Here is a 27,263-nt window from a genome sequence, read left to right as displayed (position 1 = left end):
ACGCGCTCACGGGTAAAATACAAAGAAATCGACGAAAACAAAATGTCGCCATAGCACAGTTAGCGCTACAAACGCGTGCAGGGTCACGCTCCTTCACGCGCTTCTGAACAAAAAAGAAAAAGAAAAGTATGGGACAAAATAGCCAGATGTCTCCACCCTAAGCAAAGCGCACATGAAGGCACCCTAGGGATTTATCATCGACGGAAATAAGAGGAATGAAAGAACTTCAATTTTGACGGTGTTGGCAGTGTTTCTTTGAGAGTGCAATGATTGCAAGCTTCCACCATGCTATTTACAAACACCATCGAACTTGTTATTTGCAAGGTAATAACGTCACAAGGGGGAACCATAGGAGGGCGCCACTAAAGCATCTCGCCGCTAATAGTATACATTTTTTCTTTGGCCGTTCCTGCCAGAAAAATTACTCTTAAGAACTAAATTATATTTTGATTCGCTCCAAGGCACGCTAAGTTGTAACTAGCTTTCATTCGCAGTCAAAGTGCTTCTTAGAATATATTACAAATGCTTTCCGGAATACCTAAAAGTTCTGAAATCATCAAGTCAGCAACTGGTATTTTAGATTTTTGTTTTAAACACTTGAAATATTTTACAGTGCGTTTGCACCAGCGAAGTAATAATATTTATCGGTAAGCATTAAGTAAAGAATTAGAAAGGGCAGGTTCTAATTTGATTATATTGATACGAAGAGGAGAAGGAAGTTTGAGCTCGGCTGGTCGAGGAAGAAGAGGAGGCAGGAGGCGCTTCTGGGGATTTGAAGGACCGCCATCTTTCAACCTCTCGTTCATTGTACAGGGTGAAACAAGGAGACGCCGGGCTCTTTAAATCGACCGGAAAATTCGGTTTCTTAACCTATCGCGCTACGACTTTTCAGCGTTGCCCACAGATGGTGCATCTTTTTTTTTAGAGCGCAGCTCTTAGGGGCCCGTTCCCGGCTTGAGCGGCGTCGGCGTCGGCGTCGGCGTAACCGCAACTCTTGTAACCCTCGTGAGGGTTACGAGGGTTACGAGGGTTAATCTCATGAGGGTTACCCTCACGAGGATCACGAGGGCCACGAGGGTTACTTACCCTCGTAACCCTCACGAGGGTTACGAGGGTTAGTTACCCTCAAAAGGGTTACCTTCACGAGGGTTACCCTCACGAGGGTTACCCTCACGAGGGTCACGAGGGTTATGAGAGTTAACCTCACGAGGGTCACGAGAGTTACCCTCACGAGGGTCACGAGAGTTACCCTCACGAGGGTCACGAGAGTTGCCCTCACAAGGGTTACTAGGGTTACCCTCACGAGGGTCACGATGGTTACCCAGGTCACGTGACCCCGGGGGGGTCACGTGACCTGGGGATACCCCCCGAGGTCACGTGACCACCCGTTGACGTCATATCCACTGATGACGTCATCAGTGACGTCACTGATGATATCACCGGCATCCGCATCGTCATCATCACTGATGACGTCATCAGTGACGTCACTGATGACGTCACCGGCATCCGCATCGTCATCATCACTGATGGCGTCATCAGTGACGTCACTGATGACGTCATCGGCATCGTCACGTGGCCCCAGGTCACGTGACCCCCCCGACGTCACGTGACGCCCCAAGATCACGTGACTCCCACAAGGTCACGTGACCCCCAAGGTCACGTGACTTTCTGCCCCCTGAGGTCACTTGACCCACCCCCCCCCCCCAGTACCCTTCCCTCCTCCTCCTCAAGAGCTGCGCTCTAATTCGGCGTTACAGGGAGTTGCAAACGGCTTTCATTTTTTTTTTTTTTTGTAAAATTTGCGAAGAGCGCATTTATCTGAGGAAAAAGTAAAGAAAAAAAAGGCTTAGCTCTTATGGAAACGCAGCGACGCCGCCGGTCTGCAAACAACACGGCGCCGTTTCGCACGGGAGACAGGAGATGGCGCAACAAATGCCGCCAAGGAACGAGCATACGGCGCCGAGAGCAGGCCTTTTTAGCAGACGATCTTTTCGACTCAAAAGCGGCGCGCGTTCCGCAGGCGGCGACAGTCGCAGAAACAAAAAAGGCAGGCGCGATGACAGCAAGGAACTGCAGTTCCTTGTCTGCAAAAGGGCTGGCTCTCGGCGTCGTCTGCTCGTTCGTTGGCGGCAGTTGGCGTCGCGACCGCTTGCGCCATCTCTTGTTTCCCGTGCGAAACGGCGCCGTGTTGTTTGCAGACCGGTGGCGTCGCTGCGTTTCAACAGGAGCTAAGCATTTTTCTTTCTTTGCTTTTTCATCAGGCAAGTTCGCTCTTCGCAAATTTTACAAAAAAAAATGCACCATCTGTGGGCAACGCTGCACAAAGTCGTAGCGCGATAGGTTAAGAAACCGAATTTTCCGGTCGATTTAAAGAGCCTGGCGTCTCCTTGTTTCACCCTGTAAAATATAGTACACCTTAATCACCGTAACACTTTTGGCGAAGGTGCGGGGTACACTCTTAAAAAAAAAAAGGAGTCCAAAGGGAGTCGCAGCTTCCATGACTCTCTTTGACACTTCACGACTCTCTTAGGGCCGGTTGCACCAACGCCGCTTACCTTAACCCAAAGCGGCACTTTCCTAAGCCGGCTTAGCGCCCTAAACCGAGCTTAGGTAAGCACGGGTTTAAATTCCGGTTGCACCAACGCTAAGCCGGCTTTACAGACGCGCCCCTAACTAAACGCTGGATTTGCGTAGGGAATCTAGGGACAAACAGAGCAAACTAGGGAACGCTCAGAGCGACGAATACGATTGGCGGAGAGGAATCACGTGATGTAAACAAAAAAAACAAAAACAAAAAAAACTGCTGTAGTAGTTGTTGTCGGCGTCTGCTTTTTGCTGTATTTCTTCGGTGAGTAACAAATTAAAGGTCTCCAAATTCAATCATTTTTTCGTTTAACTTTCAATAACAGAAGTCAAAGCTTCAAATAAACGCGAATGCTCTTTACATCTGTGATTGTGTGTTTAATATGGGTTGATAACAGGATATTTTGACAGTGGTAGTAGTTTTCGTGCTCACATTTTGAGGCGAAGGAGCCATCGGGGGCCCCAAATCTCACCGAACGCGAGAAGGACACTACTCGCTACATCGCTGAAGACAAAACACCATGGATATAAGTAGGCAGGTAAGATGACTACTAAAACCAAGTCAAGCCTGAGACCGATGAAGTTCAAAACAGTGACGAACTCGCCACGGCAGCTGCGAAAATGCCCGGAAATCGTCGAATAGAAGTCTTCGAGAGGTCAGGTCACGAGACCTTGCATCGATGGTACTCGTTGCTATCAGCAAGGTGACAGAACTGCACTGTACCGTCGTTGAACATCCGCTGCAGCCTCAAACGGACTTCAGTTTCACACTGTCAAAATCAGAAAAAAAAAAAAAAAAAAAACTCCCACTAGTACATTACATCGTGCCGATAAAAACGGTCGTCTCTTCGCATCTCCTGCCCCAGCCTGCCCCGATACAGCAATGCACGAATCTAACATAGTAGTCGTTACGATTTGTCGTCGCCACGAATGAAAGATATAAAGCAAAATATTCCTAAAAAATCGCGATCACCAAAAAAGTTACGGAGGACACAACAAGGCGCAACTTTCAACTGAATTTTATTGAAAACGTGTTCCGGTATATAGTTTGAACCATCGTCACAATGACAACAAACGACAAAAGTAAAGGGAAAACACCATCACAAAGCACAACTCGGAAACAACAGTATCTCGTTCTAGGGAAACGAATGAAAGATATAAAGCAAAGCATATAAAAAAAATGCGATCACCAAAAAAGTTACAGTTATGGAACGATACAGTTTTCTGAAGCCAAGATTCTACTCGCGAGATAAGGAAAATTCACTGAAGATTGTCTCAAAACTCAGAAAACGAAAGAAATTGAATTTTCGCTATTTTATTACTTAAAAGCGCCGCAATCTAATGCAAACGGCAGAGGTGTCGACAATCAGCTGATCATCATGTACTGCCACTATTCAACGCGCTGATCAGATTGAAGGATACGCGCTGCAAGTGTAGATAAACAAGGTGGTAAATAAGAATACGTTACAGCTATGCGAAAATTAGTAAGTACATACGAATAAGCTCGTTGACAGAAGAACCAACGGGAATACAGACGTGAGCCCCACAGCTCTGTACGTTACCCGGTTAGGGCTAACACGCCCTGAAAGTGGAGAGCCAACTTGAAAACAGGGGTCGATCAACACTTCACGCGACAATATTTTGCATCCTTGTCACAATCGAAAGTCATTTTGTCGAAACTTTCACGCTGATGTAGCCTAAACCACTTTGCACAACCAATTTCGTCCACCGCGTCGACCGTGACAAACCAGCCGCCATGTTTTTAATCCAGGATTAAGAAACAACCAAAAGCAAAGCGCCCAATGTTGAGCGCTTAAGTTAAGCGTAGTTTAGTGCTAGGTTTAGCGATAAGCGAGTTTGGTGCAACCGAACGAAACCGAAACTAAGCTTAAGTTCCCGGCTAAGCTCCGCTTTTCGCTAAGCGACGTTGGTGCAACCGGCCCTTAGAGAGTCAATATTTCGTGCGACTCTGTTTTGACTCTTCCCCTTCTCAACGGGAGTCACAGGTCAGCAGCATTTGCCCTACCAAAAAAAAAAAGGAAAAACAGTATGAATGCTGCTTCGCGGCATCCAGCCGGCAACCCAAGCCCCGCTGTTTACCTATGCACCTCTAGAAAGGGAGTCCGACACCATTTAGTTCAAAGCTTTGTCGTCATCTTTTTTTTTCAATAATAATTGTGCAAAAAAATAAAAATTAAAAAAAAAGAAAAAAAAATAATGCACAAAGTTTCGTCGACATTCATTTTTCTCAAGAATAATTGTAAAAAAAAAAAAAAATTTTATTTTTTGCATCGAACCTGGGCTCGCTCCGTAAGAAGCGGGCATCTTTCCACATAGCTATACCTGCGAGTACTCGTTTTCAGAATTCATTTTATACGAGATTCAACAAGTTTCGCGTCGTGCATATTATTCGAAACCGAATCCTGCGGCTGCATTTTACATATTTCTGGAACTGTCGTGGGGTGCGTCTTTGGGAGTGAGTGAAGGTGCAGCAGCTTATTCAAGACTATACTCCGTTTCATACGTAGCATGCAATGCAGTCAAAGCTAGCGCACCGGTTTGCATCGCCGACCGTGTCTACGTTCTCCCCATAAAATAGTGCGTCCCCTGCGAAAACGCTTATAAAAAAGTCGAAAAATATGCCTCCTTGGAGCTAGCAACTGATAGCGGTGTTATGATTTCGACGGAGCACAAATTGTTTTCAATAAAAAGAAAAAGATAATGTAAACTACTTTAAATTGTTTTCGTTTTCGTCCGTGCAACAGCCGCTGCGGGTTTTCGGGTTGTGTGGCACTGGCTGGTTTTGAGAAGATGGCGTCTTACGCAGCAAGCTCAAGTACCGCTCGGATATTTTCGAAGATTCGTTGTGCGCAGACCTTGAAAGAGTGCAAGTAGGTGATCGCCAACGTGTACGCGAGTACAAGAACGCGTTTCCCGAAGAAGTCGGTCGTGAAGTCCTGGAGACGGTCATTAACAACACCGGAATGTGCGCCCATATTGTCGCGAAGTACAAGGTGCAGTGTCTATCTGGCAAGCTGGCGTCCCCGAAGCGAAGACCTCGCCATGTAGAAGTTTCGAGCACGGGGACTGTCAAGCATGCCGAATTCACACACAACACCATTCGCCTGAAGGTGCATCGCAAGTACCCCGAGAGGGGGGATTCCTACCCCTGACAGCTATTTCAAAATAAACTGTTCAGGCCACAACTATTGTCGATTAACGTCCTATTATAAATTTTGGGGCAAGGCTGCAATCAGTGAGATTCCTCATTCCACGCTGCACGAAAGAAAAATATAACTCGGTGCTGGAGGCAAATAACACTTGCAAAGCGGCAGAGCAGATGGTAGAAATGTGGCCTTTCGGCGACTTATAAATAAAAAGCAAGAATAAAGGAGGAATTGAAATATGCAGTTTGGCAATGCGCACAATCTTGCACAAAAAATATGTCTAAAAAAGAAAAAAAAAAAAACTGCTCGTCTAGTAGGTTTGAACCACTGCCGCCGAGACGTCGGTATTGCCAGAGCAGCGCTACCACTCGTCCACGAAACGCGCCCAGGAACACATTTTGTTTTCTGTATTTTCATGCGCACCACTTCAGTACCTTTGACAGCTTTGCACGCTATGTATGAAAATGGTTATAAGTGCCCATTTTGAGAACCACACCACCACACTGCGAGTTGAAGCAAAGCCGAAGGCTCACGTCTCGCAGCGCCGCCTGTTGAATAACCATTCGAAGAGTTTGCACACTGTGAAGGTAAGAGCGCTCACACCGAAGAGCTCTCTTTACAACGCCTACACACACACAGCTTTTTAAGAGCCACTGATCGTAGCAATCGCATTTCAAAGACGCCGCGTTGTCGTAGATTGTTTTTCACCAGCTAGGTCCTGTAGGGATGAGGCCAAGGCCAAGGCTGGGGGATTCATCGCCGGAAACGTAAAGGAACCAAGCAAACGACGTGAGGCTCGCGGACTCTGTTCGTGGGAGCCGACGACGTCCAAGCCACGATCCGAGCAGCCGTAGTAGCAGCCTTGCTTCTGAGAAGACTGCATATTCTTTCCGGCGGGCACACAATACTCGGACAGCATGCTTGCGGCTGATGTGGATTGCAGGAGGTGGCTAACAGGACGACCAATGCACAGAAAATAGGTTGATCACGACACAGCACTAAAGTGAACTAGAGGAGGGGTAGTGAGATCAGGCGCCGAGGCGCGCCATGCATTGCTGTGAAACGGCGCATGTGGAAAGGTCCCGGATGTACGCGGTGGCGCTGCGGACGTAGTGGCTGTAGGATCCGACCGCCTGCGAGCGTTCCGGAGGCCCTGAGCGCGCAGCTTTGGCTTGCGTTTGGTCGATTTTGCAGCGTTTGCAGCTCGAAGTTTGCCCCCATTTTGAACCGCTCTTCACCCCGTGTTACCCGTGTCTGCTGTCGTTTATGTCCAATGAAGTACCATGCCGAATCGACGTCGACAACGCCACTGCTTCGCTCCGGGGTGCCAGACAGGCTATCAATGGCGGAAAGGTGAGCAGCCGTCGCTGTTCTCAGTACCCAAGGAGGAAGAACAAAGAAAACTTTGGGAACGGAACTTGCATCGCAAGGATAAGCTCCTCGACGAAACGTGTTCGGTGTGTGAGCTTCATTTTGAGCCATCGTTTACAACGCGAGACTACGTTCACGTTGTAAACGGAGAAGAGGTGCGCATTCCGCGCGGAAAGCCGCAGCTCTTGCCTGGCGCTGTGCCGACGTTGCTGCCGAATGCTCCGAGCTACCTGTCAAAGAAGACGTCGCAGCCGAGGCCCCCGAGAAAGCGAAAGAACGCCGATGCTTCCTCAGTTGACGGTAAAAAAAAGCAAAACACTGCCTCTCCAACTGCCTGCAGCAGCACTGGCAGCACCACACCGGTTGCAGCCGATACCGGGGCGTTTGATGAAGCTGATGAAGCCTGTATGCCCGAAGAATACTCCAAGCTGTGTGTCCCCTCCGAGTACTGGAACTGTCACCGAGTTCCGAGCCTCAGTGGTCTCGTGTATTGTAAACTTAAAATGTGTGACAATGAAGTTTTATCCGAGAGAGTAGTTATTTTTTCACGAGACAGCAGGCCTGGAGTTGTATACACTGTTCATCTTAGTGGCCGCATGGCTGAAGGAGGACGCGTCGTCAGCTGCGAGGAAGCGGAGGTTCTTCTCCGAGACGTCGACTCGTATCGTCTCTGTGGAGGTGCCGTGCCGACGAGCGACGTGCCAAGATCCTACCTTACAAAGGGCCTTGAGGGGCAAGTGGTCACCCGTGAGGGCACATACTTCAGCAACCGCTGCACAGGAAAAGAACCAACTGAAGGTGTGTATCAGTGCCACTTGGGAAGAATTAAGAGTGTCATGCCAACATCGTCTTTGTCAAATCGAACATAGTAAATTGCGATGTCTGATGCATTGTTATTTAAGCTGAAAGATGTTTTTGGTTTCAATTTTAAATGTTTTCTTTTTTTCTTCACAGGACAAGCATGCATCTCCTGCCGATACCTGAGAAAGGCGCTTCTAACAGGGCGGTCAAGGGTTCAGCGATCAGTGAAGAAGCACGTCCGAAGCATCACTCAGAAGCTCCGTGCGGCTGCGCAAAAGAACCGAAGACTGTTGTCTCGCAATGCTAACCTCCAAGCCCAGCTCAAGCAAATGCAAGATGATAATGCCTCAAAACCTGACGAATTACTACAGGCAGAGATTGCAACCTTGCCTCCCAAGCAGCAAGAATGCGTTAGGCAGTGTTTTTCAGCAGCAAAGAAGAGAAGCTCGAAGGGAAACACCTACTCAAAGGACTGGGTTCTGGAATGTATCATGATGAAAATGAAAAGTGCCAGGCTGTATGAACATCTTCGCAAACACGACATCATTTCCCTACCAAGCAAAAGTACCTTGAAGCGCTACCTCAGAATCTACAAGAGCGGGTATGGTTTCAATCACAAGGTGCTGAAACAACTAAAGCAGAAAACGAGGCACATCAGTAGCTTTAAAAGACGTGGTGGCCTTTTAGTGGATGAGATCAAACTTTCTGAGCACCTCACTGTAACACCTTCTGGACACATTGAAGGCTTCGTTGACATGGGACCTACTATGACTGAGGGGCAGAATGTTGTCTGTGACCATGGCATGATCATCATGTTCGTCCCTTTCACTGGTAAATGGACTCAAATTATAGGTGCGTTTGCCACCAATGGAAATGCCAAGGCAGAGGAGCTTGCAAAAGTTCTAATAGAGGCTACAATCCTGGCTGAAGCAAGCGGACTCATTGTTGATTTCCTCACTTCAGACGGTGCTTCATGGAACCATCGAATGTGGAAAATCTTGGGAATCGGCGTTAAGTCAGGGGAAGTTACCTGCAAGCTTGAGCACCCTGTTGATTCATCTCGGCATCTCCATTTCCTGTCAGATTTTCCTCATTTACTCAAGTGCCTCAGGAATACGCTCCTCAAGTATCCATTGAACACCCCGGATGGAATGGTATGTGTTATTACTTCGTAACAAAACAAGCACTTTGCAATTTTGCTCTTTCTGATCTCGCGTTTCTTGCTATGCCGATGCAGAGTCATTTCATAAAAGCTATTATCAAAAGCATTTATATACTCGTGCTTAAACACGCATGTCTTTATGTGAAAAAGGCAATATGGATGCAATATGTTACGGCTACTGTTTCAGGTCTCCATGCGGCCTGTAAGGGAAGCATTCAAGAAAGACTCAAGCAATGTCACCCTGAAGGCGATGCCCGGTCTTACATCTGTCCACCTTCAACCAAATGGATTTGAAAAAATGAGGGTGTCCTTCGCCTTCCAACTCTTCGGAGACCGTGTCATCAACGGACTCCAGTTCTTCCAGGATGAGCTAGAGTCCTCGTGCAGCAGCTTCGATGCAACATTGTCCTTCTTTAGGTAAGCAGAAACCTGCTAATCAGTTAGTTTGCTGCCCTTTGACCTATTGAACCCGTCGGAGAAATAATGAAAACACGTGCTAAGTACCTTTGAAGGACTACCTGAGAGAAAATTTGTATTTGTTAAGTCTGTAGCCTCTGTTTACATTCCGGTTTAATATTTTTAATTTTTACTGAGCAGAGCATGAAAATTTAATTTGTCTATCGCAGCAGTTTTGACTTGTATCGACAATGGGAAGTGCTAGCAAACTGTATGAGTCTATTTGTATTCTTTCAGAACCATCAACAACCTGATCAAGATCATGACTTCCCGCTTCACAGCAAAAGCTCTGCGTCCAGGGTCCAAAGAAGTGGAGTTCTTGAAGGAATTTCTTGATTTTTTGTCTTCTTGGGAGTCCCATGCAAAAGGAGTGGGGGGCTTTTTGAGCGACTCCACAGCAGATGGCCTTAGGGTCACAGTATCCAGCACTTTAGCTCTCTTAGATTACCTCACAGCACACGGTTTCAGTTACCTCATGACATCTCGGTTAAGTCAGGATCCCCTTGAAAATTTATTTGGGATTGTCAGACAATCTAGTGGCTCCAACGACCATCCAACGCCAACGCAATTCTTAATTATTGTCAACTGCCTGTCTTTTTGTAATTTGGCAAAAGTAGCAAGCTCGGGCAACGCCGAAGTCAATGAAGATGTCAGTTCTTTGCTCAATGCATCTGATGGCTCAACTGCAGAAGCCAAAGTTGCCGAAATCGACAAACAAATTGAGGCGGGAAACTTGGGGTCCGCAGAGTGCATGCTCCGTAGCGTTTCTAGCGAACACAAAGCATACGTAGAGCAAAAAAGTGATTCCCGGTTAATACATTACATGGCAGGGTATGTAGCTCGCAGGTTCCTTGCCCGCAGCAATTGTTCAGAGTGCCGCAGCCTTTTTTTGGGGAGCTCTTCCGACAAGGAAAACTGCGGGTTTACGAAAATTTGCGACAAAGGTGGGCTTTTGTATCCTTCCCACGCTCTCTTCCTCGCCGTGAAGAAACTGGAGGATAGTTTTACTTTCTTTTTCAGTAAAACGAAGCTGTGCAGCAACAGCATTGTCGATATTATGTTGCTGGTGGAATCCCGCTTCCGCCATACCATAGGCTGCAGCCAACATGCAAGTGTGCTCACGGCAGCATTGGTAAAGTTTTACGTTTTAACAAGGCTTCACTTTTATGTGAAAGGGCTGAACCAGTCGCGAGAATCGCGTAGAAAAAAAAAGATGCACACAAAAATCAGTCGCTGCTCTTAGCTAGGATTGCTCCAAACACGCCCTACGTTGCCCTTCGAGTGTGATAGAAATGTAAATACTGTAAACGACTTAATTTTTGCGAATCGCCTACAAATTGCGAAAAATGGGTCCCTCGAACAATTCCGGTAAAATGTAAACACATTGGAATCTATAGTGAGATCCCACCTTGTCGCAAAAATTAGGTCCCCCAAACAATTCCGGTAAAATGTAAACACATTGAATCTATAGTGAGATTCCACCGTGTCGTGAAAATTGGGTACCTCGAACAATTCCGGTAAAATGTAAACACATTGGAATCGATAGTGAGATTCCACCGTGTCGCGAAAATTGGGTACCTCGAACAAATCCGGTAAAATGTAAACACATTGGAATCGATAGTGAGATTCCACCGTGTCGCGAAAATTGGGTACCTCGAACAATTCCGGTAAAATGTAAACACATTGGAATCGATAGTGAGATTCCACCGTGTCGTGAAAATTGGGTACCTCGAACAATTCCGGTAAAATGTAAACACATTGGAATCGATAGTGAGATTCCACCGTGTCGCGAAAATTGGGTACCTCGAACAAATCCGGTAAAATGTAAACACATTGGAATCGATAGTGAGATTCCACCGTGTCGTGAAAATTGGGTACCTCGAACAATTCCGGTAAAATGTAAACACATTGGAATCGATAGTGAGATTCCACCGTGTCGCGAAAATTGGGTACCTCGAACAATTCCGGTAAAATGTAAACACATTGAATCTATAGTGAGATTCCACCGTGTCGCGAAAATTGGGTACCTCGAACAATTCCGGTAAAATGTAAACACATTGGAATCGATAGTGAGATTCCACCGTGTCGCGAAAATTGGGTACCTCGAACAATTCCGGTAAAATGTAAACACATTGGAATCGATAGTGAGATTCCACCGTGTCGCGAAAATTGGGTACCTCGAACAATTCCGGTAAAATGTAAACACATTGAATCTATAGTGAGATTCCACCGTGTCGTGAAAATTGGGTACCTCGAACAATTCCGGTAAAATGTAAACACATTGGAATCGATAGTGAGATTCCACCGTGTCGCGAAAATTGGGTACCTCGAACAAATCCGGTAAAATGTAAACACATTGGAATCGATAGTGAGATTCCACCGTGTCGCGAAAATTGGGTACCTCGAACAATTCCGGTAAAATGTAAACACATTGAATCTATAGTGAGATTCCACCGTGTCGTGAAAATTGGGTACCTCGAACAATTCCGGTAAAATGTAAACACATTGGAATCGATAGTGAGATTCCACCGTGTCGCGAAAATTGGGTACCTCGAACAATTCCGGTAAAATGTAAACACATTGGAATCGATAGTGAGATTCCACCGTGTCGTGAAAATTGGGTACCTCGAACAAATCCGGTAAAATGTAAACACATTGGAATCGATAGTGAGATTCCACCGTGTCGTGAAAATTGGGTACCTCGAACAAATCCGGTAAAATGTAAACACATTGGAATCGATAGTGAGATTCCACCGTGTCGTGAAAATTGGGTACCTCGAACAAATCCGGTAAAATGTAAACACATTGGAATCGATAGTGAGATTCCACCGTGTCGTGAAAATTGGGTACCTCGAACAATTCCGGTAAAATGTAAACACATTGGAATCGATAGTGAGATTCCACCGTGTCGTGAAAATTGGGTACCTCGAACAAATCCGGTAAAATGTAAACACATTGGAATCGATAGTGAGATTCCACCGTGTCGCGAAACTTGGGTACCTCGAACAATTCCGGTAAAATGTAAACACATTGAATCTATAGTGAGATTCCACCGTGTCGCGAAAATTGGGTACCTCGAACAATTCCGGTAAAATGTAAACACATTGAATCTATAGTGAGATTCCACCGTGTCGCGAAAATTGGGTACCTCGAACAATTCCGGTAAAATGTAAACACATTGGAATCGATAGTGAGATTCCACCGTGTCGCGAAAATTGGGTACCTCGAACAATTCCGGTAAAATGTAAACACATTGGAATCGATAGTGAGATTCCACCGTGTCGCGAAAATTGGGTACCTCGAACAATTCCGGTAAAATGTAAACACATTGGAATCGATAGTGAGATTCCACCGTGTCGCGAAAATTGGGTACCTCGAACAATTCCGGTAAAATGTAAACACATTGGAATCGATAGTGAGATTCCACCGTGTCGCGAAAATTGGGTACCTCGAACAATTCCGGTAAAATGTAAACACATTGAATCTATAGTGAGATTCCACCGTGTCGTGAAAATTGGGTACCTCGAACAATTCCGGTAAAATGTAAACACATTGGAATCGATAGTGAGATTCCACCGTGTCGCGAAAATTGGGTACCTCGAACAATTCCGGTAAAATGTAAACACATTGGAATCGATAGTGAGATTCCACCGTGTCGCGAAAATTGGGTACCTCGAACAATTCCGGTAAAATGTAAACACATTGAATCTATAGTGAGATTCCACCGTGTCGTGAAAATTGGGTACCTCGAACAATTCCGGTAAAATGTAAACACATTGGAATCGATAGTGAGATTCCACCGTGTCGCGAAAATTGGGTACCTCGAACAAATCCGGTAAAATGTAAACACATTGGAATCGATAGTGAGATCCCACCGTGTCGCGAAAATTGGAACCCGCGAATTATTTCAGAACTTTAGCTTAGACCTAAAGCTGAATCTAAGAGAGCTTAAGTGCTGGATACTGTGACTCTATGCTGTGTTTATGAATTTCTCTAAGGCTTTTGACGGTTCCTCACCAGCGGTTACTAAAAAAGTTAGGCAGTCTACATCTTCACCCTATGTACACCAATTGGATCCTTAATTTTCTCTCGCACCGAACACAATCGGTAATTTTCAACAAAGGAACTTCTAATACAATAAATGTAATATTTGGAGTTCCACAGGGCTCAGTTCTTGGACCGCTTCTTTTTCTTGTTTATATCAATTTTCAGAATCGCCTTTGCAATCAGCCATTAAAGACTGGAACAGTCTACCTGAATCCGTTGCGGGTCTGGTGGACGTCGCTCTTTTCAGAGACGCCTGGGAAACATTGTTCAGTGGCTTTTTCTTTAGGCGTACTGTGCGTGTACACCACCTGTATGTTATACCTTTATAGGTATGTGCACTTGCGTTACCACTGACTGTCGTCTGCTTGGTTAGTTGAAGCATACTGTATACCTACTGTCTTTCTTTTAAGTATGTGCTGATGTTTTGTCTTTCTCACATTCGCGTGTATTTTGTATTAGAATTTAGTCAGCTTGTACCCTCCCCCCTCATTTAATGCCTTCGGGTGACTTGAGGACAATAAATGAAATGAAATATATGTAATCACAAAATATTGAGCCCACCAAAAATAAGTCGTTTACAGTATTGTGTTTTTGCTGAGTTTAACTAATAAAAAGTGTATTCATGTATAAATAACAGTTTGCTGTCTCACGAGTTCTTTTTGTCGAGCAGTATTTACCCAACAGGTTTCTTTGAAATTGGCTTAACGAGACGCATAATGATGAATCAATAAAGGAGATTAAACATTGGGAGTAGCTTTGCACGGTTTCTATATTAGGGATAAAAGGCATGGCCTGTTGAAACGATCGCATGCCATCCTTGAGGCTTGAGGTGCACCTCAAGCCTCAAGGATGGCATGCGATCGTATTTAAACAATCATGTGATTGTTTAATATCATGTATTGTATTTAAACAATCACATGTGATTGTTTAAATATCTAGGAACCATCAGTATGATCCTGTCTCAATAATATAACTAGCAATTTATGCGGCGAGTGAAGGATCTTGCCCATTAAACAGCTTCACCCTGTTTCTAATGACAGGCTCCTAACAAATTCACCTGCCATTAAATAAAAAGTGCAAGAACACTTGGGTTTCGAAACGCCGCCCAGGAAATTGGTCAGGCGGTGTTCGCCTTCCACGTCGCGCATTTCTGCTTCGCACCCCGCGCAAAGCGAACACTGCGTCTATTTTGTGTCGCGTATTTCTTTTAAGGGGTTCGGACCTAAAACGGCAAACATTTCGAGCCGAAAAGCTTCAACAAAGAGTCTTCAGTCGCGCAGCAAAAGCAATGCGAGCCGCCCTGGCCACCCGCTTCATCCAGCCCATGCATTCGCGACGCCCTCTCGTGCCGTCGACACGAAGTGCGGCCGCCGTCAGCGCGCTCTGACCTCACTACCCCCCTCTAGTTCACTTTAACAGCACGCAACGATTGCCGCCGCCATGTTGAAATAAAACCAAGCTGAGACAGGCCAAGCTACAGTTTAGTACACAACGAAGCTGAGCCAGGCCAAGGTTCAGTTTAGTAAACAACCAACATACTTCATTACAAAGAATTAGATAAATGTTAAAACCATTTTTTTACGTTTAAAAGTTATAATGTATGTCGACTAAAACAGAAACATTCACATTGCGTAAAATGAGTTTCGTCGTAACCAGCGAACGTCGCCGCGTTGCCATCGCCACCGTAACCCAAATCAAAAACAAAGCAAGCTTGAAACTTTCGGTCGGTTTCAGTGGTTTCAGCTTCAGGCCTTTAGGCTTTAAAAAAAAAAAAAACACAGAAGAACGTTCTCCGAGAAACAAAAAGTGTCCCAGGTGCCGCCGTGCCCATGGGGCCATGGAACCAGCTGTGGGTTTGAGTCTACTTGGTGAGTACTCGCCTATTCGCTTGACTTTTTCAGTGCTTTCTTTTCGGGGCGTTTGTGAAGTGTCCTTGTGTGTGTGTGTGCAGAAGGCGTGAAGGCGAACGTGGCGAACGTGTGGGGCTCCTTGTCGCACACGTGCTTTGCGCATGGGATGACCTTCGAGCTTTTCTCAAGGAAGTCCCGCAACCGACCTGTCACTGAGCGAGCAGTCAGATTGCGGGAACGCACATAGAGGCGAAGGTCCCACCGAAGCCGGAGGGGGGGACGGGACTTCGTAAGTTTATCGGGAGCTATTATCTCGTGGATCGGTGGACAAGACGAATTCTACAAATCGGGTGGCGCCTTGGTACCACCTAACTAGGCGTAGTGTTTCGCGGAACCCATGACTGCTAAAGGTATCCATTACGTGCTGGCGCTCGTATTTGCACACCGTTTGCTTTCACTGCGGGTGTTCGAATTCAGGTTCGATTCTTTGCATTGATGATGTTGCTTGCGAGTTCTTTTTTGACTAGGGCACGAACTTTTTATACAAAATGCTGTATATGTTGCACTTATTTTCTAGCCCTCTGGCTGTAGTTTATTGTGAAGGTTGTGGGAAAAAACGCGCATTGAGTAATTACAAAATATATATATATATATATATATATATATATATATATATATATATATATATATATATATATATATATATATACAACACGGGCACTTCACACCATCGTACGTGGTCTCCGAAGAGGATATAAACGAATTTTTGCAGATGAATGAACCGTACTTAATCCAATGAATTAAAGAATCCAAGTTTTTTTTTCAGGAACCCGCCGAAAGCCAAAAAACAAAAAGCCAAAAACGGCGGAGCCATCCTGGCTCCGCCGTTTTTTGGCTTTCGGCGGGTTCCTGAAAAAAAACTTGGATTCTTTAATTCATTGGATTAAGTACGGTTCATTCATCTGCAAAAATTCGTTTATATATATATATATATATATATACAAATGTAGTGTCGAGTACCGTCCGATGGCACTCTTGCAGAACGTTCACGTGCCGTGCAATGGCACTCCACTCGCGTCTTCAAGTGCCGTCCGAATGTCTTATGTAAAGCGAATAGACAAAATGAGTTTTGCGAAGTTGTAGCGTAGCTTATTGAAATGTGTAGCGTAGCTCGCCTCATAGGTAGCGGAGCCGGATTCGATCCACAGTGTGGGCTTACTTTTTAATATCTTTTTCTCGAACATTTTGTTTCGTCGAGGCATTTGGCAATATTTACGTCATTTCTTTTTTACCATTAACACTGGGAAAAAAAAAAGGATGTTGTCGACGAAACTTTGCTTAAAGGGGGCCCTGCAACAACTTTTTGACTGGTTTTTAATTTGCACCGAACTTAAACGCACTGAACGTAGTAACTTAATCTTTTCTCAAATTTCGCTTTATTTTAAAAGTTATAGGCAATTTAGAATTACAAAAACAAGCAAAAAATAACCTCCTTCATGACGTCGTAGGTCCTGGCTTGAGTGGCCGTGAACTAGGGGACTAGTGAGCTCATCGAGCGCTCACGGCTGCCGCACTCCGTGTCGACGGCTCGAGAGGGCGCCACTAAAGCATGTTCTGGATAGGCTGTATGAGGCGGGTGGCCAGGGCGGCTTGCATTGCATTTGCTGCGCGATTAAGGACTAACTTAGCATAACACTTCATTGGCCACAAACTACAGCAAGCACGGTGTAAAGATCAGTTCAGAACGGGAGCCACTTCGCGCTGCCATACCGCCAAATGGCCAAATCGCCAGCCAAGCCTGCGCCGAAAGCCTTCGGAACGCTCGGAACCGGTCGGATCCTCGAGCCGGTATACGACCGCAGCGCTGCCGCGTACATCCGGGACCTTTCTACGCTCGCTGTTCGTCGGAGCCTCATCCCACAAGCCTTTTCTAGTATGCGCCGTTTTTTCCGCCGCTTGGTGGCGGGTTTGTTGACGAGTCTTTTCTTGTTTCCGTACTTTATAAACTGCATTTGTTTCTTTTCTGATCTAAATTAACGAACAAATACTACTTTCATACATAATTGAAACGGTTCACGACACTTATATTTTGTATTTCGACTAAAAAAAAGCTTTTAGCGGCTTTGACCACTGGTAAGCCCAGGACCAAAGACGTCACATATTGCACGCTTTCGGCAATGCAGGTCGCCCTCGTAGGTGGGGGAGGTTTCCGCGTCTTCCGGTTAAAATGTGACTCACTGATATTTAGTTATCGCTCAGCCGCACGACGAGGCACACTGCATGAAAGCGGCAGGAGCAAGCGACCAATGTGATGAGCGACGTTTTCTAGTAATTCAAGAACCGAGCAGCGTTACAAGCGACAGTGAAAAATCTCCGTCGCTGTTGCCGATGCTCGACTCGATGCTCATTAAATCGCTTACATGCGGTCCAGCCTTAATTGTCTGAAAGCGAGAGACACGTGCCACGAGTGATTGCCGTGCTGCCACTCACTTCCAAGTGCCTCTCATTTCAGGGCTACACTGCCATTTGCTTCCAAGTCCTGCACGGGCCTCCTGCTCAGGCACTTTGATGCCACTTACGAAACTAGCACAAACTCGTCAAGGGGTTTTAGGTGGGGTTAGCCAGCAGGTGTGTTTGCCGCACCATTCTTTACGGTACCTCGACAGTCCAGTCACATCACAGTAACAAGCTGGTACGCCATGATTACAGCGGCACTTGTGCCTGCTTGTCTTATTCACTGGAGGTTTGAAGACCGACTGCAGACTTTCGACAGCATGACACTTTTGGTTTTGTAACATCATTGTTGCTTCCTTTGGAACACTCTTAATACATGGGCGGAACAAGATGGCAATTGCACCAGTGGGGAATACGTCCAAGCACTATACCTGTACTAAAACTTGCTTGAGCACCTGTTTATTTATGATTATCTTTACTCTTGCAGCGTTACCTCTGAGGCGGGGTTTCCCTACCAGAAGAAAACTTTGACTGGGCCATAGGCAAGGCCAAGTTCCACTCGCGCTGCTGATCCTGTTGTCCCGGTGCCTCTACAAGGTCGAGGACCTGGTCAATAGGAGTTCGACGGGCCAACCTTCCAGGCGTGACAAATTATGGCGCCGTGGGAAGGAAGCCCATTACACCTGTCAAAGTGGATGCAATTGCAGGTGCGTGCCTTGCTGCATATCCGCCTTCCCGGCTGTAAACTATGTAGAAATTGGCAGGTTTCAGCATCGTGCATTATATAGGTTTTATAGACCATACGTGAAATAGCTCTTGGGTATCATCATCATGCCGCTCGGAGCAACATGTGGTGGGTTTTAATATCTTGAATGTGCAAATGCCACTATACCTCGTCTCGCCTCAGCATGAACTAACTGCGAAAGCTGTGCAAGTGTAGCCTTGGCTGGAGGATGGAACCACAGTATGTGTGCGTCCACAGGTTTCCAAAGGCAACGGCAGAAGTTTCCGAGGGTGTGCCAAGCATGCACCAGCAACTTCGGGAGGATACATGGGCACTGCTATCTTGTAAGCACTTCCAAGATTAAAGAAAATGAACACAGTTGGCAAAAACTTGAGTCTTGAGGCCCGTTCACACTCTTGCAACCGAGTACGACCGAGAGAGACGAGATCTGTTAAAACTTCTTAAAAGTTCTTAGGACGAGGGTACACACTGGCATTCTGGCGCCATCTATGCGGTGACCCTGGAACTGCATTTTACGAGAGCGAAGGTTTCGCGGGATTTCCGAGGTCAAACGTGTGTAATACCTGTAAGAAAGGATTGTTAATAACGTTGACAAAAGTTTTTCGAGCCAGGAAAGAAAGGATAATGCGCAAGAGAAATAGTAAATATGCTGGACCGCCAAGTTTACACTGCTACCCAATAGATGGCACCAGTGTGTCCTCTCGGAAGAGGTTCTAAGGAACCCAGTTTTAAAAGGTCGCAAGAGTGTGAACGGGCCTTTAGAGAACCATGCAGTGAACGGAAAACTTAACAGTTCATGCGTTCTTGGCATTTCATCAGGTTGTCTGCAGGCCTCTTCACGATGTATAATATGTGCATTACTTTGGTATTTGTTGATTTTTCTGGAAACAGGTACCAGCAGGTATGGGCACAGACAATGGTAATTATATTTGTGCATCTGTACAACTTTTTTTGTTATTTTATTTTAAAGCTTGCTATTTAGTCTTGAAAGAACTTCGTGGTTCCCATGGCGAAGTTACAAACATTATATTGGTGCGCTCAAAACCAGTCCAAGGTCAGAACTAATGCCAAGGCATCTAAACAAAATAATGTGACCAGAAACAATGTCATTTATTACGTTGTCAAGCTAGGCCTCGCAAATGTCAGCCAAATCGGGTCCACTAATACCCATCCATGTAGGAGGGTGTCTTTAGTGCAGGGCGGATTAAGGTACGGGCAAAGGGGGCTGCAGCCCTGGGCACCAGGCTGTCAGGGGACCCCATGCTGGCCCCTGAAAATTTAAAAATGTTAGTCGCTTTTTTTTTAGTTAAGAAAGTTTAGGCAGAAAGCAGAAGAAACACTCCGAAGGGCCTCTGGCGCCATGGCCTTCTCGTTCTCGTTTCCTCAACAAGGATGCCATAACGTTCCCGTCTCTAGATCAGCTGGCGTTTGTGAGCTCGTTGTACAAGAGCGTACCAGAACAACAAAATTTAACACGGCCTCCCATGCCCCTTGTTAGATTTTTTTTTTTTTTAGTTGGAGCTTGTTGGAAGGACGTTTATGGAGCTTTTTTTTCTTTTACTGGGGCACCCTTAGCGTGTTTTACGGACAATTGTGGGCAGGAAGTTAAGCAAATAACGCAGATCGTTCACACATGTTTTTTTAAACCTTTTTGCGAAACTCCATATGGAGTTTATTCCAGAACGATAAGTTTGGAACAAGCGAAAAGCTGCCCGTAAATCTTCTATAGCCACCAACAAAGAGGCGTTTCAAGGAGCCGGCTCTTGAGACGCCTCTCAACAGTTTTCGATGTGTACTGACTGCAAGGAAGTGCTCTAGAGTCGATATCTGGTCTGCCAGCTCAACTGAACACTCTTCCTTCCAGCGTCTGATACGAATACTGCAATGGTTTCACCAACCTCTGAGGTAAAACCTCTTATTTTTTAACGTTGAGTCGCAGAAAAAAATGGCCGCCGAGGTCTAAATTACTGCATTTAAAAAGAACAAGATTAGTACTAAATCTGATGCGAAACATTTTCCCCATTCAAAAAGACAGCGTGTAGATACAAAAAGAAAACATATTCTCGATTCTCATCATAAATTCTTTAAATGCAAATGTGCCCGAACGACAGTGGTCGATGTCTTAGAATCGCATGCAATTTCTCCTATGCTTTAAATGTGGTAGTCGGTGTTTGTTTGCGAAACGAGGGTTCAGTTATTAGAAGAGCGTTTACGAAGTAGTTTGATCCCGATAAAGACTGCTTTAACCGACGTAATTTTCTTCTTGCCTATGTCACTTCCTTCACTGTTGACACCAGTAATTAATTAACAGAGGGCTAGTTAGAAGTTAAAACACTTCCAATAATTTGGAACAATTAGAAGAATGATGGCTCTAGATTTTCGTGGCAGTTGTCGATTTGCGAGGAGTATACCCTTTAGGGGAAGCGAAATTAGAATGGTAATTTTGCAAGTACTTTTTCGGTTTCTGCATAACTCAATTTGTGTGTGAATAATGATGTCACTCGACATGTTAGCAAAAGGGTCACCTGTGCTACAAGTCGACATATTGACCGATTTGTATAAACTGGCCCGGGCATGTACTCTATGAATCTAGCTGTAATTCCAGTCAAACAAATTCATCACCGGAGTTAACATTTGAAACGGAAGCAATTTAGTGTTGTTTTTTGGCTGTTGTATTTGTGGTTGAGTTGCTGGACGTGAGCGACAAATCCTAATATTTTCCGCAATGTTTATTTGATTTCATTTTTGTTCCTCAAAATTACTGTATTGTAAATTGCTAGAGGGGTTGATTATTTGCGAAGTAGCTTCTAAACAATCGCATCCGCCTCAATGCCAGCAAGGAAAACTTGAATTCCATTGAATCTACGGATCTAAACAAGGCTCGACAATAATCATATGATGAAACGTATCAAGATTTAACAAGTTCGAAAATATACATATTCCCGTCATCATCGTTACCTCCCCACCACCATTATCATAGGTAGAGGCCTCATAACAGCCTCAGCCCAGGGCCCCCATATGCCTTAATCCGGCACTGCTTTAGTGCCCATGCTTGTTGTTTAATTAGACCTTAAACATGATTCCTTACTACGGAGGACTTGCATTACGAATGAGTTTTCTAGTTAGTGGTGGTGTTCCTGTTAACAAACCATTGTATTAGGTGGGTAGAAAATAAGAGCGAAGAAGTGAACTTTGGTCTTTAATGGCAAGTAGGTTCATATGGAATCATTTTTGCTTCAGTGGAGGCTCACGTATGTACGACACTGAAGGGACTTTCCTTTCAGTCGACGGAGACAAGGGTACCACAGGAGCCAGCGAGGGAAAGAGAACGGGACCTCTTGGTGTCAACGCCTTGCCGCCTGCGTGGCTGTGCCCCGAACCGGGCTGTTTTTGCCGAGGTAAACAATTGGGCCATTTGAAAGTTTTGCGGATAAAAAAAAAAACATGACTCACTTGCCTGCCTTGTTGTAAACAATCCAATGCAGCACTGAAATTTGTGAGTTGCAGATAATGGTCAAAAGTAGGATAGATAACCTCTAAATTCTCAGAGTTCTGTGGACTAAGGGGCTGCCCAAAAATTACACAGCAGGATGGCGCCCCGCTACAGAGCATCAGTATATGTCGTACCATAGCCTCCTTTATAGGTACTGACAAAACCTGGCAGATTGCCACGAGAAGCGGTCGCCGAAATGGAAAAGGTGGAGTGACATATAACGGAGAAGAGTCTCGACGCAGCGGACGCGACACACGAAAAAAGTATGTTTTGGGTCCTCGCCACTGCAAAAGCTGTGTGCTGACGTCCAGGTTCCCCGAGGAATGGCTCTTTAGTGCTCTATTCTACCAAATCCTCACGCTCCAAATCTGTGACCAGGCACTCTATGACTCCGTCGTCGAACTGGCAGGCTTTGTGAGTATAGAGGTGCTATGGTCATACTCTAATCCACTTTATTCCTTTTCTTTTTTCAGGGGGAGAGCATCTTTTTGTTTGTATTCTTAAAAAAGAAGGTTAGACTGTTATGATTAAATTGGTGTGGACAACCACTAACAAGCTTTTTTTGCTGTCGTCAGGGCCTACGCTATTCTTATCAATGCCAATCTTCGCAAAAGAAAACAAGATAGGGGAAGGGACAAGAGCAGAGGAAAGCCGTGCCGTTTGCGTAGTCGATGTAACTACTCATGCTAAAGATAAATTACATGTAACTATGGTTGTTTAAGATAAATCTGTTTGAAAGGGTGTCTTCACTATGCCAATCTGTAAACATTTTTTTTTTAAAGCTGGAGACCAAATGAGATAAGTATCATCCGCTGTCTTCTGAACTGGTTATTTCAATATTTTATTAGGAGTACTTGGCCATGACTTAAAACAAACCAAAGACCAGATTCCGGCTGATGTTTGGAAGGCGGTTCTTTCCTGCCAAACTTCAGAAACATTTATCTAAGCAAAGACGATAAACAAATTACTATTAGTTTTAGTGTCCCGCCATTTCTGCATGCAAAAGACGCCTATATCGGTACAGCACACGAAAAGTTATAGGATACTTTGTAATGCAGAGATGCATTGTTTTGTTACTAAGATAGAAAATTGTGATGATTACTACCTTGTAGTAGGCCTTGTACATGAAGCGTTCCCTCAAATGCACACAGATTTTAAAGCAAGCTTTAAGCCCTCTCTAAATTGCATCGTGGCTTGCTTTCGTTACAACTAAAAAGGGAGCACAATAATACGGGGCGAGAAAGGAAGAAACAAGCGCTCACTACCAACTAGTTTATTCAGAAAAAAAGTCTTCCCTTCCTTTCTTGTCCCTGTCTTAATGTACTCTTTTTTTTTCATTGCAGCCACGAAGCAGCTTGCCCAGCAAAGAATTTTATAATGCTTTCTTTGACTGTACTAGACACTCTCAGTAGATAAGCCCCAGTCTTGCCTAGCACCTAGCTTATGCACGGTGCTGCAGAGCAGGTTCAGCTAGACTTGGTACCCTCCCCTCTTTCCTCAGTAGGGACCGTGCCCCTTGCGCTAGTGTTCTCAATGCACTTGCTAATTTATTATTTACGTTCCCTTTGAGCCTTAAATTGATATTCTTTTAAAAGAAAAAGTAGACAATAGCAGCAGCAGCCACCCTCACCCCTCCACTCTCTATCTCACTCCATGGGAATATTTTAGGTTTCTCCTGTTGGCTAAAATAATTTTGAATGCAATAGTCTGCATTTTTATGGTGTCCATCTGTGACCTGATACATCATCGGGGTGTCTACCAACCTGAAATTTTCAAAGAAACCGTCAAAAAGTTGGCTTCATCAGGAAAAATGACCACTGAAAGTGGAACGGCGACACGGAACAAAGCTTGACGGTTGCGCATGGGCACGACTATGCTGAATAACGTTTCCGAATTATGATCCTTCGACCCAGGAGTGGTCAGGAAGTTTTATCAAAATAGTCAAGGGAAATTCTCGAAAAGTCAAGGAATTTGAAATCAGTAATTTGGTAGACACCCTGATGCACTGGTTCCACCGTACGAAACACTTCACAATCAAGTGACAATTGGGGAAAGCGAAATATAGAAAGGCAGCAATGGGCGTCTGCCTCACTTGCCTTCACTCTGCTGCATGGACTTTCCATCTATGACACTCTGGGCACTTAACATGTCCTTGACAATTTTACTTTGCTCACCTACAACTTCGTCTGACTTCCAAAACTTATTTCTTATCATTGGCTTTTTTTTCCCAGGACCCACTAAAGATTTTCGGGAACCCGGCGTTACTTTTCGCCAGAAAGCAAACATGGACATCTGGCAGCATGTGCGTTGTCTGCGAGGACCCATGAATCGACGTCCTGGACTTTTCAGCAAGAATCTCTCGGGTATTAGCCATGTACTGAGCATAGAAAGGTCAGCATGCCGGGGGGGGGGGGGGGGGGGGGGAAATCGACGAAGCATACTTTTTGTGCTTGAGCACCTCATGGGTAAAAAAATACAAAGACTTCGGTAAGAGCTGTGAAAGTTGTGACAGCACTCGGAGCATATTCCTAGGACAGAAAAAAAGAATTACCAATAACGGTTGCTGTTTTAATGTTTTCCATGTGCATTTGGTGAATATTCCAGCTATAATACAAAGGTGTGTGTGTTACATTGTGTATCCAAACTTCTGTGCAAAAAGAAAAACAAAGCTTTGAAAAAACGGCAAGTAGGCAAACAAAACTTTTAGGAAACTTGTCATTTTTGTTTTTATTCTATTTAAAGGGATTGTCCGGTCGAATTTTGTATTCGAGAAAACAATTGAATATCATTGTTATTGCCTCGAGAAGCATCGTATGTGCAATATCCGAATTTTATATGCCCCTCTGCGTGAGTAATTGAATTTACACTGCTCCAATCGCATTCTAGCGTAAACGCTGCTTTCGTTGGCAACATTGAAGCTCTGACGTCACAAAACACAAAGCGAGCATTTTTGTCTCGTTGTTTGCCTGCGAGTAAATGCCTCAGCGTGCTTCGTTTTTGTTGTTGTGCTCGACTTGTTTCGTGGTTGCGTGAGAGTTTTGTGGCGCGGTTGGGTGCCGCAACCACCGGGCAGCACATCCGAGCCAAGACATGACGTTCCACACTTTTCCGCGAGACGTGCAGTGACGAGCAAAGTGGATCGTCGTCGTGCGTAGGGACTGGGTTCCCGTCCAGATCGAGATCCTGCTTATGCAGCAATCATCTCGCAGAAGAAAGCTACAAGCTGAGCTCTCAGCGGACAGAAGGCTTGTAAGCTGAGGGGTGATGCTGTGCCAACGATATTAAACTACGCCCACCCACTCCTCGCCCAAATCGGATCAGTCGATATAGGTCTGTTCGTTTCGCTTGAACTGGCTGAACTAGTTCGGAAGTGCAGGAACTGGTGCATTCGATTCAACCGGAAGTTGCACGACCGCTGCACCGGCGCGTTCGATTCATCCCAGTTCTGAACGAGTTCAGACCCAGTTCCTCAAATTCTTGCACTGGATCCGGACTCGATTCAGCGTCCGTGCAGAAGCAGACGACAAGAGCAGACGGCGATAGCAGAACTCCTCGTCCGTCTCTGCTCGCGGTGCCATTTTTCGCAGCGCTTGCTCAAATGTCTGTGATGTTTAACAATAACGCCGATACGGAGGTTGCATTTCCTCTCATTTATGATAATAACGTACCCGCGATGGACGCGCGGAATTCAGATCATAACCTAGGGTAGGAATTTGCTTGATTATGATATTCTAAAAGCGTTTTAGGCACCTGCTCGCGTAGGTTTGGCTCCCTGTGGTGAGTGTTGAAATATTGGATCACGTAAATTGTTTCTTTTTGATGCCGTGTAGGGATCCACAGTGTTGATATTCTTACTTACAGATACGGGAAAGGTGTTGCCCTCTTGATAGACTCCGCCTTCAGTTGCTCTTGGATGCATATTGACGACTCCGATACATTGCAGAGGTCTGGGATTTGGTGCGTTGGCACTGGCATGTCCCCGTAGCTGAGCATAATACTGCATGCTTTGTCCGCTGGTATCTGTGGACGCCCACTAACGGGCCTGGGAAAAACACCAAGAATCGCCATTTTTTTGCCGATTCTCGCTTCAACTTGACGCCAAAGTTACGGTCGATAATTGTCTTGGCCAAGACGCTATCGTCAGGCCTTCGTCTTCGAGGTGACCGGTATACCGACCGCGCGCTGCCGCCAGTGACTCCCGACGCAAAATCATCCTGATGCCGCGAACCTATCGTCGAAATGCAAAGATTCCCTTTGAGGAACATTTGCCGCTACCTTCTTGACTTGTAACCGACTATAGTCCAGAACTTCCTGGCCAAATCGAACATACCTTGATTATGCAGTGAAACCGAAACCAACAGCTTGGCCATCTCGAAATGATACCAGAAGTTGTATTTAGCACGCGTGCAGCCCGATATCTGTTTGACCCGCGTGTGAAAATGGAGCGTATACCTACGGTTCACCAAGCTCGTCCAAGTCAAGTGACGACATGCATTTGAACGGTTCGCCGTTTGCCTTCGACCCGCGGACGTCGCCTCTGAGAGAATGACCCACAGCCTCATCACTGATCCAGTGGATCCGCCGAAATGTGTACCCAGATGCCGCTTCGTGTACCTAAGTGCCGCTTCAGAGGCAAAATCTGCATCCTTTGCTTTGCAAGCGCCCCTAGTTCGATCAGCGTCCGTCGCAGTTGTGTTTGCGCGAAACGGCATACGTTTGCTCGAAGCTTATGGCTGTCTGCGAGTAATATCCTGCTAAAAGGCGGGACTTTTTTTTTGCACGTGCTTGGGAACTGCATTAAAAGAACCGTATTTCAGTAGGGTACTGCCTAGGAGACTATATAATTCGAAACAAAATACAAGACATCCATCGACCAACGCTTGTTATCCCGACCATCCGACAAACCTTTGCGTTTTGTGACGTCACGCAGCACCTACGGATGTCAGCCATTGACACTGGCGAAATTCGGGGTGCAGTTTCGTACATAGGATCATGAAAGGTTTAATTAATAACGGGAGATCATATATTAAAATAAAAATGACGTTTGTCTATATGAAGGCTCCCTCTACGTAACGATTGCAAGAACTTAAGTACTTCCGGTTAAAGGATTAAAGGGACAATCCCTTTAATCCTC

General features: G+C 45.4%; 2 protein-coding genes across 2 annotated transcripts; both read left to right on the top strand.

Moving 5' to 3' along the window:
- The first annotated feature begins 6,959 nt into the window (after positions 1-6,959).
- LOC115311485 lies at positions 6,960-7,658 on the top strand. Its single transcript, XM_040207578.3, has 2 exons — positions 6,960-7,601; positions 7,654-7,658. Exons 1-2 carry the CDS (start codon positions 7,034-7,036, stop codon positions 7,656-7,658), a joined length of 573 nt encoding a protein of 190 aa, XP_040063512.3. The 5' UTR covers positions 6,960-7,033.
- A 640-nt stretch (positions 7,659-8,298) lies between these two features.
- LOC120837930 lies at positions 8,299-10,783 on the top strand. The gene is made up of 4 exons (XM_040207577.2): positions 8,299-9,076; positions 9,272-9,501; positions 9,778-10,371; positions 10,561-10,783. The coding sequence occupies exons 1-4, from the start codon at positions 8,414-8,416 to the stop codon at positions 10,781-10,783; spliced, it is 1,710 nt and encodes a 569-aa protein (XP_040063511.2). The 5' UTR covers positions 8,299-8,413.
- Positions 10,784-27,263: the final 16,480 nt, after the last annotated feature.

The sequence above is a fragment of the Ixodes scapularis genome, unplaced genomic scaffold (assembly GCF_016920785.2).
Source record: "Ixodes scapularis isolate PalLabHiFi unplaced genomic scaffold, ASM1692078v2 PGA_scaffold4__175_contigs__length_147842914, whole genome shotgun sequence".
NCBI classification, from domain to species: Eukaryota; Metazoa; Arthropoda; class Arachnida; order Ixodida; family Ixodidae; genus Ixodes; species Ixodes scapularis.
The sequence above is the reverse complement of the archived record's forward strand: the minus strand, read 5'-3'. Positions and strand labels throughout refer to the sequence as shown.